The 17,219-nt window shown below is 39.3% G+C and overlaps 1 protein-coding gene across 1 annotated transcript in view; it reads right to left on the bottom strand.

Moving 5' to 3' along the window:
* FMN2 (formin 2) overlaps nt 1-17,219 on the bottom strand; it is a 346,102-nt gene that overhangs the window by 171,728 nt on the left and 157,155 nt on the right. Inside the window, exon 6 of the mRNA XM_061161517.1 lies at nt 16,810-16,954. Coding sequence (XP_061017500.1) covers nt 16,810-16,954 — 145 coding nt within the window. The remainder of the gene's footprint in view (nt 1-16,809; nt 16,955-17,219) is intronic.

Below are 17,219 nucleotides of genomic sequence, written 5' to 3'. Positions count from 1 at the left end.
CAATCTTAGCAAGAGAGGTGGTTTCAAATACTTTGAGAAGAAAATTTACAAAGAAGATAGACCTATACTCAATAGTTTTCTAGTAATGAGCTTATTAAGTGCCTATTAAAGTTGAATCAATGATAAAAGGTGGGCAATATATAAGACTCTAAAAATTTTAAACAGATTACATTTTTAAAACGAAATTTCAGTGTAAGTAAACATACAGAAAAAACAAAATTAATATATGTGGAAAACAGCAAGACTGCAGTAAGCTGAGTAACAAAGACAGTGACGACAAGGATAGAATCTGGATCTGTAGTCCTGGGTGGCCCAGGGCAGCTCTGTGACAAGGGGAAATGGTCTGGTTACTAAAACAAGGCAGTGGAACCCATGACCTCAATAATGGCAAATGTGATTTATGAAGCTGGATCAAGATAAACAGTGCCTGTGTGCTGAGTCACTTCAGTCATGTCTGATTCTTTGTGACCCCATGGATTATAGTCTGCCAGGCTCCCCTGTCCATGGAATTCTCCAGGCAAGAATACTGGAGTGGGTTGCCATTTCCTCCTCCAGGGGAATCTTCCCAACTCAGGGGTTGAACCCACATCTCTTATGTATTCTGCACTGGAGGGTGGGTTTGTTACCACTAGCATCACCTGGGAAGCCAGGAACCTGAGTCTCTTGCACCGCAGGCAGATTCTTTACTGTCTGAGCTACAGGGAATTCTTGGGAAGCCAGAGGTCAAACTAAAAGTAAACAACAAATCACTGTTTGGTATGCTCCTGCTGCTAAGTTGCTTTGAGTTGTATGTTAAATACTTTCTGTAATTTTGCACTTTGGGTCCAGTAAATGAAATGCTCATTCACCTCAACATGGAATATAGGAAAGGGTACAGATTCTTAACAACATGAATTGTAAGTACAGTTAAGATAGCCATGCTCATCCCTTAGACACATCAGCAGTTCCCACGGCCCTGATAAAAAGAGGTCTATGGATACATGAAAAAGATTTTGAAAGTGGAATAAACTGAAACCATGCTGTCATTTGATTTTATTCATGGGTATTTTATAAAGATCAGACTTTGATTATGGAGGGAGGTGGGAGGGGGTTCAGGATGGGGAACACATGTAACCCATGGCTGATTCATGTCAATGTATGGCAAAACCACTACAATATTATAAAGTAATCAGCCTCCAATTAAAATAAATAAATAAATTTAAAAAAAAAAGATCAGACTTTGAAATAAAAACAAGCTTTAGGGACTTCGCTGGTGATCCATAGGCTAAGACTCCATGCTCCCAATTCAGGGGCCCCAGGTTCAATTCATGGTCAGGGAACAAGATCCCACATTTCAATTAAGAGCTTGCAAGCCACAGCTTAAGAGCCTGTGTGCCACAACCAAGACCAGTCATGGCCAGATAAATAAATATTTAAAAACAAACTTCAGCCACACTTGGTAGGAAAGGGGGGAAATATTTCTTATCTTTTTAAAAGGGGTAATTTGGTTTGGTCTTTTATTTGGGCTGCTTTGCATTTTAGGGAAGACTTAATCTGGAATCCAAAAAGACACTGCTTCTATTTTGTTTTTGGAATTGAGTCCTCTCCATCCACTTGCTTTTTGTGCAGCAATATTCAAAAGCAAGTTGGCATTACTATAACATGAAAGTTTGTACTTAACAAAATCAGCCAAGTGCATCTGGCATTGCCAGGGTAACATTGAAACTTAACTTTCAAAACAGCAACAAAATGTTACTTTTTCTCCCCTCACTAGTTCAAAGATGGAGACTTGCTCCATTTTTATGGAGCCCTATGCTGATCTGGGCTTCAAGAACTTTGTCTCAACTCAAATTCTAGCTTCCAGCCTTGCTTTAGAGCAAGCTGGTTTCATTTTTTGGCACTGGAAAAAAATCAGGAGAAATTCCACCCTAATTAAGAAAACTTAAAATCTTACTTATGACAATAATTAATAAAACTACAGAGAACCTTAGTAAAAGGGGGCACAAGTAAAGCCACCAACATTATGTAGAAAAGTACAAAAAAAATATTCTTTGTGCATACTCAGAGCTAAGAAATGATAAAGAATCACCTGCCAATGTTTTGTAAAGTTTTAGTTACATTAGAATAAATTCATGAGAAAAAACATACAAAACCACTCATTATGATCACCTTGCAGATCCCGTACAGTTTTTATGACTGTATGGGAAATAGTGGTAAGAAAATGTGCCTGACTTCTGCAAAGCCGTGGCTGACCATGGTCCTTGCACACTCTTCTTTCTGCTTTTGTTCAAGTTCACAGACACCACTCTTAGTACTCTTTCCAACAAATTCTGGGTGATAATGTTTATCCTGGGTGTGCATGCAAGCTAAGTCACTTCAGTCATGTAGGATTCTTTGTGACCTCATGGACTATAGCCCGCCAGGCTCGTCTGTCCACTGGATTCTCCAAGCAAGAAAACTGGGATGGGTTGTCATGCCCTTTTCCAGAGGATCCTCTTGACCCAGGGATCGAACCCACATCTCTTATGTCTCCAGCATTGATAGGCGGGTTCTTTACCACTAGTGCCACCTGGGAGCCTCATGTTTATGCTAGAGCTTCCTAAAATGTTTCCTACAACTCAATCTTTTGAAGTCACTTTTCCTACCTAGTTAAAGTTTATCAGTTATGAAAGAACAGGCATTTTGTTTACTTAATCCTGGCACAATATCATAGAAAATAATTTAATACAACCACCAAACATATTTTTTATTTGGAGGCTAAACACATATTAACAGTATAATGGTACTGTAATTAGCAGCACATTAAGTCCCACTTCTTCTATGGAGGCATCATTAAGAAATCAGCAGTTTGGGGTCTGAGTTCACTCTCTTCATGTGTGTAAAGGGTAAGAGATGACCGTTCCCAGGAGTTCATCAGTCTTCATGCATCATGTACCACTGCACATGGGGCGGGGGGTGTTACTGAAGGGGCCAGGAGAGCCAATCTTAGTTTAGGCACTGAAGTTTGGGTTTAATGATGCAAATCTCCTCTGCCACACGTCTGTTCAATATACAAGCTAAAAACACACAGGGACTGAAAGAGTCATTTCCTAGGCAGATTGATAAGAAGTCTAGGGGTCCGCAAGGAAAGAGGGGTCCGGAATTCTCAAGGAGGAAGAAAGGACAAACTTTTTTCCCTCTACATTCCTTAGGATTATATAAGAATAATGTATCCTGCTTGAGGACAGTCTCTGGATTAAACCTTCTGGCTAATTCTGTTATCTTAAGGTGTAAATTATGGGAGTAAGTCTGGTGAGGTCTTTACAACCTCCAGACATCCTCTGGATTCACTGGAGAGTATATAACTCCATTGCTAACACTAGCAAGTGGGTACTCCTTCTGCCCTCTTCTGATGCCTATGTCAGAAGCTTTCTCTATCTCCTTTATACTTTAATAAAGCTTTATTACACAAAAGCTCTGAGCGATCAAGCCTCGTCTCTGGCCCTGGATTGAATTCTTCTCCTCCAGAGGCCAAGAACCCCGGCATCTTTGCGTGATTCAGCAGCAACCTTTCAGGACTTAGATTTTGCTCTCAATCCTCTTTCATATGTAAGGACTTGAGGGGAAAAAATTCCTTTGGAGTTTCCACTGGTACAGGCAGTAATCCAGTTTATAGTCAGAGTTAAGTCGGACCATAAAGAAGGCTGAGTGTTAGAGAATTGATGCTTTCAAACTGCGGGACTGGAGAAGACTCTTGAGAGTCCCTTGGACTGAAAGGAGATCAAACCAGTCAATCCTAAAGGAAATCAACCCTGAATACTCACTGGAAGGACTGATGCTGAAACTGAAGCTCCAATACTTGGGCTACCTGATGTGAAGAGCTGACTCATTAGAAAAGACCCTGATGCTGGGAAAGATTGAACGCAGGAGGAGAAGGGGATGACATGGTTGGATGGCATCACCGACTCAATGGACAAGAGTTTGAGCAAACTCTGAGAGATAGTGAAGGACAAGGAAGCCTGGCGTGCTGCAGTCCATAGCGTCACAAAGAGTTGGACACAACTAGTGACTGAACAACAACAAACCAATAGTGGACATAACCTTCATAAACACAGCAGATGCATCCTCTGGGGGCTCTGTTACTGCCCCAAAGTGTTCAAGGGAAGGTCAGTGGGTCTCCTAGAGGGCTTTTCATTATATTCCCAGGGTCCATGTTCCTAAAGAGGAAAATCACAGTCCATATCTTTAGTAGCTTCATCAAAGGAAGAAAGAGAGAAATTTCTCCTTCAGAGATACATAAAATCGTTTTGCTCTGTACGTTAAAAACAAGCTTATACTTTTGACAACACACTTTCAGGGAGGTTTAACCTTTAAAAGTTTTTAAGCTTAAAAAATTAACATTTATCCAGAAAATTATAGCCTGACATGATTATTCTACGGATAACTGGAGCTACTTGAAAAATATTTACTTTTTCATGTGTGCTTGTGTGTGTTAAGTTGCTTCAGTCATGTTGACTCTTTGTGACCCTATGGACTATAGTCCTCCGGGCTCCTCTATCCATGGGATTCTCCAGGCAAGAATACTGGAGTACCTTTTCATAAAACTAGATTTTTACTGGTAGTTACATAAATAGGTAGATCAATGGTGGGAACACTCACTGAAATCTAGAGCTGCAGCTTCCTCTATCCATGGAATTCTCCAGGCTAGAATATTGGAGTACCTTTTCATAAAACTAGATTATGTACGGGTAGTTACATAAATAGGTAGATGAATGGTGGGAACACTCACTGAAATCTAGAGCTGCAGCTTCCCCAGACCCTCGGAGGAACAGCAGTTACTAACTTTCCTTCAGGTTCCAGCCATCCCGGTGCATGCAAAGGTGTGCCACACAGTAGTTCTGAATTTCATTTCTATTCACATCTTTGCTGATCTTTCAATCAGGCTGTGTTGTTTTCACTTCACTGAGCTCTAAGAGTTTATCCCATACTCAGGATATTAACCTCTGATCAGATATGACTTGCAAATACTTTCTCCCATTTTGTGGGTTTTTAAATTTTCTTGTTTATTTTCATTGTTTCCAGCACAGATATAGTTCATCTTGATGTTGTCCAACTTTTTATATTTTTCTCATCATATGTGCTTTTGGAGTCTATCTAAGAAACCACTACACACCCCACGGTCATGAAGATCGACTATGTTTTCTCATGAGTTTCATAGTTTTAGCTCTTCTGTTTATGATCCATTTTGAGTTAACTTTTGTTCATGGTAGAGGTTAAGAGGTACAAATTAATTTTTTGCATGTGGATGTCCAGTTGTCTCAGCATCACTTGTAGAAAAATCTTTTCCTTTGCTCTTGAAATGTCTCTCTACCATTGTCAAAAATCAATAAACTATATATGTCATTATTTCTGGGCTCTTAATTCTATTCCACTGACAAATAGTCTATCCATATACCCATGTCACACTGTCTGTGATTACTGTGCCTGTGTAATCACTGGTAAACCAGGAAGTGTAAGTCCTTCAACTTTATTCTCCAAGATTGTTCTGAATATTCTGGACCCCTTGCATTTTCACATGAATTTGCAAATCAACTTGTCAGTTTCTGGGAGAGAGAAAGGTAGTTGGGACGTTGACTAGAACTGTGTTCTATAATCCGTGGAACAATTTGGTGGTGTCTTCTATAAATACAGTGCATCATTCTGTTTATTGGAATCCACCTTAGCTTTCTTTGGGGTTTTCTCGTTTTCAGTGTATAAGTGTTACACTTATTTTGTTAAATTTATACCCAAGTATTTTACTTTCTTGATGCTATTATAAAGGAAACTATCTATATAATTACATTTTCACAATGTTAATTGCTAGTGTCTAGAAATAGAATTGATTTTTGTATACTGACTTCATATCTTGTTCAATCTTCTTGAATTCCTTTATTATTTTTCAAAATAATGTTTTTTTTTTTTAATTAGTTGGAGGCTAATTACTTCACAACATTTCAGTGGGTTTTGTCATACATTGATATGAATCAGCCATGGATTTACATGTATTCCCCATCCCGATCCAAAATAATGTTTTTTTTTCAGTGGATTCTTTTAGGGTTTTTTCCCATATAAAATATCATGTCACTTACAAAGAAAAGATAGTTTCAGTTCTTCCATCCCAATCTAGATGTCATTTACATATTTCCTTTTCTTGCCCAATTGCCCTGACAAGAGTCTCTAACAGATTGTTAAACAGAAGTGGTGTAAATAGACACCTTCCTCTCTTTCCAGACTTCAGGGCAAAAGCATTCAGTCTTCCACATGAACTGTGGGTTTTTCACAGACACTCCCCAGCAGATTGAGGAAGTTCCCTTCTATGCCCAGTTTGCTGAGTGTCTCTATCAAGAAAGGCTGCAGGATTTTGTCAAATGTTCTTTCTGCATCTATTGAGATATTCATAGGACTTTGATCCTTTATGTTGTATATGACAATAATTGATTTCCATATATGTAATCTCACATTCTTAGGATGAATCCCATTGGCCATGACATATAATTTTTTATATATGTTGTTGGATTCCATTTGCAGCATTTGGAGAGAATTTATGTCTGTATTTGTAAAGGATATTGGTCTGTACTTTATTCTGTGATGAGTTTGATATTGATTATGATAGCAAAATGGTCTCACAGAATAAGATAGGATGTGTTCCCTCCTATTTCATTTTAAGGAGTTTGTGAATGATCAGTGGTAATTCTTCTTCAAATGTCTGATATAATTCACCAGTGAAGCCATATGGGATTGAGCTTTTCTTTGTGAGTAGTTTTTGGAGGGTTGTTTTGTCTCTTACTAATTAAGTCTCTACTTTCTATAGACCTATTCAGACTTTCTATTTCTTCCTAAGTCAGTGTTTTTTTTAAAGAATCTATCCATTTAATCTAAGTTAACTAATGTGTTGTTATATGATTATTCGTAGTACTTATCCTTTTTTATTTCATGAGGTCTGTAGTGATATCTTTTTTCCTGATTTTAGTAATTTGAATCTTTGTATTTTTCATGGTCCAGCTGAAGGTCTGTTAATTTTGTTATCTTCTCAGAGAATCAATTTTTGGTTACATTTACTTTCTCTATTATTTTTCTATTCTGTTTCATTTATTTCCACTCCAGTGTTTATTATTTCCTTCTTTCTATTTGCTTTGGGCTTACTTTGCTTTTCCTTTTTAGTTTTTTAAGGTGGAAGGCAAGATTGATTTCAGATTTTTTTAAATAAGATATTTACAGCTATAAATTTTTCTAAGCCCTGATTTAGTTGCATGGTATTAAATATATTTATCATAATAAATATAAATATGCACTGCATATAAAATATGTATTAAGTATATATATTTATATATAGTATAAAATTTAATATATTGGATTTCATTTATACTGATCTTGAAGTATTTTCTATTTTTTCTTGTGAATTCTTTTTTGAATCATTTGTTACTTGAGTTTTGTATTTACAGATCTGAAAATTCCCCCAAATTTCTTTGTTTTTGCTTTCTAATTTAATTCCATTATGACCAGAAACCATACTTTGTCTTTCAATAGTTTTAAATGTATTAAGGCATTCATCTCAAGTTTATAAAGGCTTGCTTTTGTGTGTCCTCACACATGGTCCATCCTAGAGAACGTTCTGTGTATGTCTGAGCAGTATGTTTGTTTGGGTATGCTGACTGGGTGCAATGCTCCATTCTTTTAAAGCTAGTCTGTTTGTTTATGCTGTTGTCCAAGTCTTCTAGTTCCTCATTAACTTTCTGCTTAACTTTTAAACTTTTACTTATCTATTTTTGGCTGTGCTGGGTCCTCATTGCTATGCACAGGCTTTCTCTAGTTGCAGTGAGTGGGGGCTACTCTCTAGTGGCACACAGGATTCTCGCTGCAATCTCTCCTCTTGTTGCAGAGCACAAGCTCTGGAGTGTGCAGGCTTCAGCAGTTGCAGCTTGCAGGCTCCAGAGCAAAAGCACAGTAGCAGCTGTACACAGGCTTAGGTGCCCCACAGCACACGGGGTCTTTCCAGGCCCAGAATCAAACCAGTGTCCCCTCCACTGCAGGGCAGATTCTTAAACCCTGGGCCACCAGGGAAGCCCCGCTTAACTTTCCATCCATTACTGAAAGTGGGCTATTAAACTGTTCACATATTATTGATTTCTCCTTTAAATTCTGTCCGTTTTTTCTTCATGCATTGTGGGACACTTGATAGATGCCTGTGTTTAGAAATCTTCCTGGTAGATTGACTCTTTTATTATCATGGCATGTCCCTCTTTATCTCTACTAACATTTTTAAGTCTGTATTACCTGATATCAGTACAGCTACTCCAGCTCTTTTATGGTTGTTTAAAGTTGTTCTTTTTACTTTCAACATATTTATATCTTTGAATCTGAAGTATGTCTCTTATATACTTAGATTTCTTTTTATCCAATCTGATAATGTCTGCCTTTTGAGTGGATTGTTTAATACATTCACAGTTAATGTAATTATCCATATGGCTGAACTTATAACTGCTATTTTTCATTGGGTTTTCTATATATCTTGAGTCTTTTCTGTTTCTCTATTCTTCCCTTATTGTCTTCTTTTGTAGTGGGTGGATTTGTGTCTTAGTGGTTGTTCAAGGGCTTACAATATTTATCTTAAATATCAGAATTTACATTTATATTGACTTAATTCAGGAAATACAGGAACTTTACTCCTCTGTAGCTCCATTCACTCCCCACCTTTTTACATTATTACCGTTATAATCACAGAAGTTGACGAGAGATGCATTTCTATCGTTACATTAACCTACTCATTTACCCTTTATTGTTCTCTTCACTCTTTTCTGTAGATGCACACCCCACATGGCATCACTCTCTGACTCCAATACAGCTTTTGTTTCTACTGGTTTCCTTTGTTCTCAAATATATTTCATTTCTGGATGTCACAGGGGCAATATGCATACTGTTTTATGCAGTTATTTTAAAGTCAGTCAGAAGAATCAAGGAGAAGCACACAGCTATATTATATTTTATATAGATGAAAATTGTGTTTACCAATGATGTGTGTGTGTGCGCAGACGCATGTCTTCTGTAATTTACCTTCACATTGAAGAACACCCTTTAGTGTCAGAAGGCAGGTCTGTTAGCAACTAATTCTCACAGTTTTGTTTCTCCGAGGATGGCTCTATTCCACTTTCATTTATGAACACTTGTTTTGCTGGATGTAAGGTCTCGGTTTGCCGCTTTCATTTCAGTATCTGAATGACTTTGCACTGCCTTTGGCCTCCATTACTTCTTGATAAGCGTGCTTCTGATATCACTGGGGTTTCCTTGTGTGTGATGAGTTATTTCTCTCTCACTGCTTTCAAGATTCTTCCTGTATCTTTGGCTTTCAACATTTTGACTAAGATATGACTTAGTTCTCTTTGTATTTGCTTACTTGAAGTTCACTAAACTTAGACATGTACATTAGTGGATTTTTTTTTTTTTTTAGTGGATTTTTTAAAAATAAAATTTAGGAACTTTTCACCCATTACAATTTCATATATTTTTCCCTGTACCTTTTTCTCCCTCCATTCCTTCTGATACATTTCATGCACATTGATTACTTAATGATATCCCACATTTTTCTGAGGTTTTGACTTCCTTTTCTCTGTTTTTTCAGACTACAAAATCTCTGCTGATTTACCTTTAAGTTGACTGAGTTTTTTCTGCTTTCTGCCAGAAACCAACTGTCTGACCATTTAGTGCTTTTTTTCATTTTGATTACTATACTTTTCAACTCCAGATTTTTAAAATAATTTCCTTTTACTGGCATTCTCAATTTAATGAGACAATATCATCATACATCCCTTTATTTTTAAAAAATTATTTTCTTCAGTTTTCTGGAGACATTTAAAATGGTGCTTTGAAATTCATTTCTGTTAGATACAACATCTGGGCCCCCATGAAAGAAGTTCCTGCTGCCTGTTTGTTTGTATCTCTGTATGTGGGTCATACTTTTTGCTTCTCTGTATGTCTCATTTGGGTTTCCCAGGTGGTTCAGTGCTGAAGAATCGACCTGCCAAGCAGGAAACACGGGTTGGATCCCTGGGTCAGGAAGATCCCCTAGAGAAGGAAATGGCAACCTCCAGTATTGTTGCCTGGGAAATCCCACGGACAGAGGGACCTGGCGGGCTATACTCGATGGGTTTGCAAAGAATCAGACATGACCTAGCAACTAAAACAGCAAACAACAACATGTCTCACTTACTGTTGTTGAAAACTGGACATTTTCAGATAACATATTAGAAGCTCTGGGTACAGACCTGTCTCTTTCTGGCCCCAGAACTCACTGTCTTTGTATTTGCTTGTTCATTTGCTTAGTGACTTGGCTGTACTGCCTTGGGGAAGTCTGTCCCTGAGGCAATGTGCAGCCTAACCTTACTGCGCACACTCTTCTCCTTGTTTTTATCTAAAGCAAAAGCTAAAAAGTATGCTTCTGCTCCCTTAACCACTTAAAGCTCTCCTCTAACCATTTTGTGGGTGAGAGGCATTTACAGAATTTCTCCCCACACTGAGCCAGGAACTAGTAACTTTGATTTTCTCTAATCATTCCTGAGAAGGTGCAGCCTGGGGTATGCACACAGCTTTCTGATTGCCAGACATAACTGACTTTATTTTTAAGCCTGGCTTAGGATTCTTCCCCGGGTAATGTTTGCACAAGGTGTGTTTAAGAGTCTCGAGCAATGAAGATTCCGCTCAGTTCTGATGAATCTGTATGAGGTTTGGGGACACTGTTCAAGTACCCTGTGTCCTTGTCCTGATGGCTTCTGAGCAGAGGCAACGGGCACAGCCTTCCCAACCTCTAGAGCTGACTGTGAACCCAGACAGCCCTTCTCAGATGCTTCCTTAGTTCTCCATGCTTGCCTGAAACAGAGCTTCTGCAAGAGGACTGAAGAAAGTAGAAATGCTGGCTTCCTGCCTCCCCCAGGGTATAGCCACAGTCACAGACAGAACTGTGGGTGCACACAGCCTGTGGCTGGAATAGAGCCGCTCAGAGCTCAGATGCCATGGGTCTGAGTTTCAGGAAATTTTCTTGAGTGGGTGTTTCTCCCTCTTCTCTATGCCCTAAGGACAGTTTCCAGAGACTTTAGATAAGTAGTTTTGTTACAATTCTCACCAGTTAAATTGCTGTTTTACTGGAAGAGGACCTGCCAAGCTGCTTGTCTGTCGGTCCAGAAGGTCCAACTTCAAAGACATTTTTAACATATTTCAGATGGAGTTTCAAGTTACAAGTTTAGTAATTCTAAAAATTCACTTATTAACATAACCAACAATAAACAGATATGTTAGATATTTTCCATTATGAACATAGTTTTGAAAAAGAAACACGCACTTATTTACTTGTTGCTGTTGTTTGGTCACTAAGTCGTGTTCGACTCTTTGTGACCCCATGGACTACAGCGTGCCAGGCTTCCCTGTCCTTCATTATCTCCCAGAGTTTGTTCAAATTCATGGCCATGGAGTTGGTAATGCTATCTCACCATCTCATTCTCTGCCGCCCTCTTCTCCTTTTGCATTCAACCTTCCCCAGCATCAGGGTCTTTTAAGTTTAAAAAAAAAAAACACAACAAACTAGAGATACCAACAAGAACATTAATTTTTCTTCTAAGCCTTAAATTGTGTCCCCAAATAATGGGGAACATTCTTCAGCTTAGGTCACAGGAAGTACCCTGGGAACAACCAGTCTACTGTCAGCAGCATCACTTCTGCTCTCTTGGGTAGCCCAGAATCCTGCTGCTGTCCATGGAACAGAAACATACACTCCACTATGTAGCGCCAAGACAACAAAATTAACTTCAGGCCTAACTTATCTCAGTTCTCACTCGTATGTCGAATGAAAAAAATCTAAAGACTTTTGGTGGAGGATGAAAAGGACCCAAATTCAGTGATGGGAAATGACTGTCAACAGCCCACACCCACAGCCCTGAAACTGCCAGAAGTTCAAGGAGCTTCTTGAACACAGAAGCCTGCTGCTCCACTGCCTGATTTCCTAGGGTTTTAAACAAGATGCAAGGTTAATCCTTGCTCATGGTGCTGTTTTTCAAATCCAACACTTATTCCTCTGTACAAGGCCCACTTCCAGCCTCATCTCTCACAGCCACATCCTAAGTCCAGAAACTCACACTATTCCAGAGTCCTGATTGCAGGCAGTGCCCACAGTGACAGAACTGGTCAGTGTGGCTCTCGAGGGAAGCCCCAAGGACCTCTGCGCTCTCCCTGGCGTGGCTGCCACTTGTCTCTGCTGTGCTCCCAGCTCCAATGGATAAGCTCTGTTCCCCCTGGGTCAAGGAATGCTGCAATGCTGAACGTAACTGGTGTCCCCTCTTCCCTTCAGTTTCCTGTGTTCTCCACATCTGATAAAACACTCTTCCATCATCTGATCAAAAAGTTCTTCCCTCCCTTAGGCATAGATGGGTTTAAGTCTCCCACAGATAATCATATAACAAAATGAATCTTAAGTATGTTTTCCAAACCTTTTTTTCAATGTTGATGTATCATAATAAACACCCCAGTGGTTAAAACTTAACACCCTTTTCTAATATACCTAGACCAACAAAATCTTAATATCATCATAGTATATAAATAAAAACTCCCAAAGAATTAAACTTCAACATCATAATTAAATCTTCACAATTCAAAGGACAATCAAATATAATTTTCCTAGTACATCTAGCAAGGTCATGGATCATTAGCCTAATTACATTTCCTTTTTTTTTTTAATGCCATTTGACATTCTGTTCATTTGTTTTTTAGCCATCTATTTAGAAATGCAAAAATAATATTTTGCCTAAAAGAAAAACTTTTAAAAAGATGTTATTATTGTTGCATTCTTTGAATTGACTGGGTATAGTTTTAGGAAAAGCATCTCGAAAAATATAGTGAATGTTTCAACATCTAAAGCAAATCTAGAATCCACAATATGTATGTTCATCTAACTATAGCTTTGTATTTTGATGTGAGGCTTGCAAAAGAAATGCATTATGAAAAGCAGATACTATGTTAAAGGTTACAAAGTACCAAATGTTAATGATGTATTCCCCAAAACAGATCTAAATTGTCTTATTATAATTGGTATTTCAGATACTATTTTAGGTCTAAGAGACAAACAGAACCATCCAATCAAAACACAGCCTTGCCATGCTACAAGAGGAAAACTCAACACCATTACAAACAACTAGGCCTGTCTGATTATCATGCAGGCCATCAGCCTGTGAACACTGAAATATCCACTGACACTGATATCCATAAAATATGATAAAACATGTTTTTAAATCTGAAGAGAAAGATTTGCAATTAGTAAAAGTAAGGCACAGGACTTCCCTGGTGGTCCAGTGGATAAGAATCTGCCTGCCAATCCAGGTTCACTCCCTGGTCTGGGAAGCTCACACATGCCACGGAGCTACTACGCCTGTACCCCACAATGTCCACGGAGCCCATACACAAGGATGGACTGAGCTGATGTGAGGCTGCAGAGACAGTGGCAGCAGAGGGTGAACCGAGCCCACACGCTGGCAGGCTCCCCGGCTGTCATGTTTCCACTGTTACTATCACTACTGCTGAAGCTGCTGCTGCTACTGTGTTTCCCAAAATATATTTTCTCAGGAACTCATTTGACACTGGATTAACTAGAAACTTCTTTCTGAGGGAATTCTGTCAAAATTATTCCAGTGTACATCCTCTCACTTTCCTGCTCATACGCTCAGTTAAACTTAATCTTTAATTGGACATGAAGATCTTGAAGTGGCTTAGGATCACTCAACATTAACAGTCACTGAGCTTGCCTGTGAGTGGCAGGACATGGGTCACATGTACTCACTCCAGAGGGTTTCTTAAAAACCTTAAAAATGGACAGGTTTGTGTGTGTGCAATGTGTCAAATAGGGGCCTCAGGCGACACTGGTTTTTCCATCTTCCTCTTCACTCCTTGGGAGATGGGGCTGCTATTGTGCCAAATCAGCAGAGTGATGTTTAATTCTGACCTGGAAGCATCACACTCATTTGATAAAGGAGAACTAGGTGAAATAACAGTCTGATAAACTCCCGGTACCTTCTCAGCAAATCTCCTTATGCTTTCATAACCACAGTGAAGATGGGTGAGCTAAGACATTAGCACAGAACTTAAGCACAGGTGCCAGGAGAAAAAGTGAAAGGCTCTGTCTTGAGTTACTTGGGGGAGAAAGGATTGAGAAATACAGACACTCCATACTGCTGCCACTGGGCACCCACAGAGCATCCTCCTTCTCATCATGCCACACAGCAAGGTGTCCAGCCGAGGAACCTCCGTTACCACACCAAAGACGTGTTTTCTGAGAGTTATTAAAGGCCAGAACATTCAGCCACACTCTTAGTCTCAAGAGAACAACAGATCACAAAAAATATTTTAGCTATTTTGAAGTATTTAAAGAAAACCGGAATTCTTAGCTTCCATCACATATGAGAAGAGTAGCTTGAAACACCTTCGTAAAACCACATCACAACATTAATGGTTATTAATTTCACTGGAAATAAATGTTTGCATATGGTAAGGGGGACCACATGTTAACAGTTTGAACTGTGCATGTCTACATACATCCAGATTTTTTTCAATAGCAAATATTGCGGTGCTGCACAAGCTTAGGGTGGTTGCATCCACAGACATGGAACCATAGAGAGGGACCCCAAGTACAAAGGACTGACTCATTTATATGGAGATTTTCAGCTCCTCAGAGGGCTGGCACTCTTGACCCCATGTTGCCTGCATCCAGAAAATATGTTTTCCTTACACAAAATTTTAAATTAGATGGAAATTTTAAAGTAGATGGAATGGATAGATTTTTCTTCCAAACACAACACAGTTAAATAAAACTAGCTTTCTTCAGCCATATAACCATTTGTAGTAGATTGGTCTCTCACCAACACATCAGGAAAAAAAATACTTTTCCTTCCAAAAACAAATCTGAAAAGCAGGGCTGAGAACTAGACCCTGGCCAAGAAGATGTTGACAAGCTCATTGGGAGTCAGGATGAAGATGGGTCCACAAACTGTCTTTAAGCTGAAGGTCAACAGCTGCATCACCTCCAATGGGTACAAATGATAATCCTGGCAAAGGTCTGTCCCCATGGTTTACGGAACAGGCTCATGACAGGGTGAGGTAACTGTGTTGAGATGATGCTCCACTCAGATGTGCAGCTTGCATGCAAGGAGGTATCTCATGACAACTAGCTGAGGTTGCTGTCTTCATGATTTGGATATAGTCTCATTTCAGGAGGCTTAAAAACTGAACATGATGTCAAAGCAATCATAAAATCCTATACTTTCAGGCATTATGAGACAGCTTCCTTATCTACGTTCACTTAACAAAGAAAAGGCAGTGATGGGAGGCAGGGAGGGCAAGAATTTCAATCCCATAAAATAGATGTCCCGTGTCATTCCTGTCCGCTTGATAGGTAATGGCCCTGAAGCCCAGCCCTCCATGGCATCTATGCTGCCCTGCCCATATTCCTCACCTAAACAGCTTTCCCATCACCAGTACTGTCCACGAGAACAGATATGATGACTCAGTCTATGCATCCTATTTACAAAGATGCTTTGGAATAGAGGTAAATAGATATAGACCATATCACCCCTCAGAAAAAATGTGGTTCTCCATTTACCTTTATTCCATGACAAAGCCACCTTGACCAAATTGATTATTGTGAGATAAGTGATTTTCTGGCTTTAATCATTATCAGGAATAGTCATGGGTATGTATAAAGTCCTCCTCCTCCAGTCACCTGGTTTATTTGCAGAACAAATGTTTATTCAGTGCCTACAAGGTGCAGGTTTACCATTGTTTCTGATATAAAGTCACCAGCAACCAGCTGTGTCACAATAAATGGTTCTGAAAAATTCATTGTGTCACATTTGAGTTTGCATCCCTGTCAGAGCAATAGAGACGTGTGGGGTGAGTCTGAAGTGAATACGGATGAAAACAACTCTGGGTCAAATGTCTAGCTACAGCTTTCAGGTCAGAGCAAAAGTTCACAGGACCATATCACCCTCAGTTTTCACTCATCTGGGGAGTCTATGCCAGGAGAGTCCTGAGGCTTCAGACCTCAATTCTCACTCTTTCTTTCACCCAAAAAGACAGAGCTGCTACCACCCCTCTTCAGGGTGAAAGATGCATACCACCAGCAGTGCCTTCCTTCTGAGCTCATTGTTCTGGGCTTTACTACAGTTTCCTCAATGGCTGCCTTGAGAGACATACAAAAATATTTCATGATCAAGGCCACTGTGTGGACCAGTGGGAAAATACTCTATGAAAATGTTTTCTTCCAAACGCACTTTTCTTTCTCTCTAGGACTCAAGTGTCACAGGATGCATCGAAGGATTTAACACAAATTGGAGAAGCTGGAACTGGATACAAGAGTCTCTTCTCTGTATCAAGTTCAAGGTGGTTATTTACTTAAGTTCTACAGGGCATCCACTCAGGTGTTAGAATAGGCACAAAATACCAAACACATGATTGGTTACTAAGGACTGGATTTCTTGCTTAATTTCCAGTTTGTTTCTAGACAACTAATTATAAAAACAAGCAATTGCTAAAATCTTGGAAATATGGATCATGGGGCTACAAATCAATTAGTCAGAACATGATCACTTCGTGGAGATGATTATCTGCTGTTCTATCTGGGAAAATCTTACTTAACCGCATGTTCTAAAATGCTAACACCTGTTATCCACTTACAAACTGTGGAGGGGACACAGCCCTGAAAGTGGTGTCAACGTTTTTCTCCAATGAAAGTTCACACTTATGCCCAAAATACTATCCAATTTCAGAAAACACATGAATACTCACTTGCTTAGCCTTGGTCTTTGTGATGGTATCAGAAATGGGTTTCTTCCTTTCCTTGACAGTAGACTTAGAAAACAATTCCTCAAATTCATGACAATCTATGGATGGCTCTTCAATTTTTTCCCAAATAAGTGAAGCACTGGAGTCTCTAAAGTTAAGCAAAAACCCATGAGAGAGCCGTCAAACTGGACTGCAGGGACAGGAGGACAGAGGCACCAGAGGGGCAAGGAGAGGGTGAAGGGAGGTTGGGGGTGGGGGAGATGCTCTTTTCTGTAAGATCAGCGCTTGTTTACTCAACCAACATGATGAGAAACGGCATCAATACAGGATGAACCTTTGCCTAGAAAGGAATTCTTTCTGGGCATTTCCAGGAATTCTGAGTCATCAAGTCATTGTATAAAACATGTTAAGAA

This window comes from Dama dama, chromosome 15 (genome assembly GCF_033118175.1).
Source record: "Dama dama isolate Ldn47 chromosome 15, ASM3311817v1, whole genome shotgun sequence".
Taxonomy (NCBI): Eukaryota; Metazoa; Chordata; class Mammalia; order Artiodactyla; family Cervidae; genus Dama; species Dama dama.
This window is presented reverse-complemented; position numbering and strand designations above follow the sequence as displayed.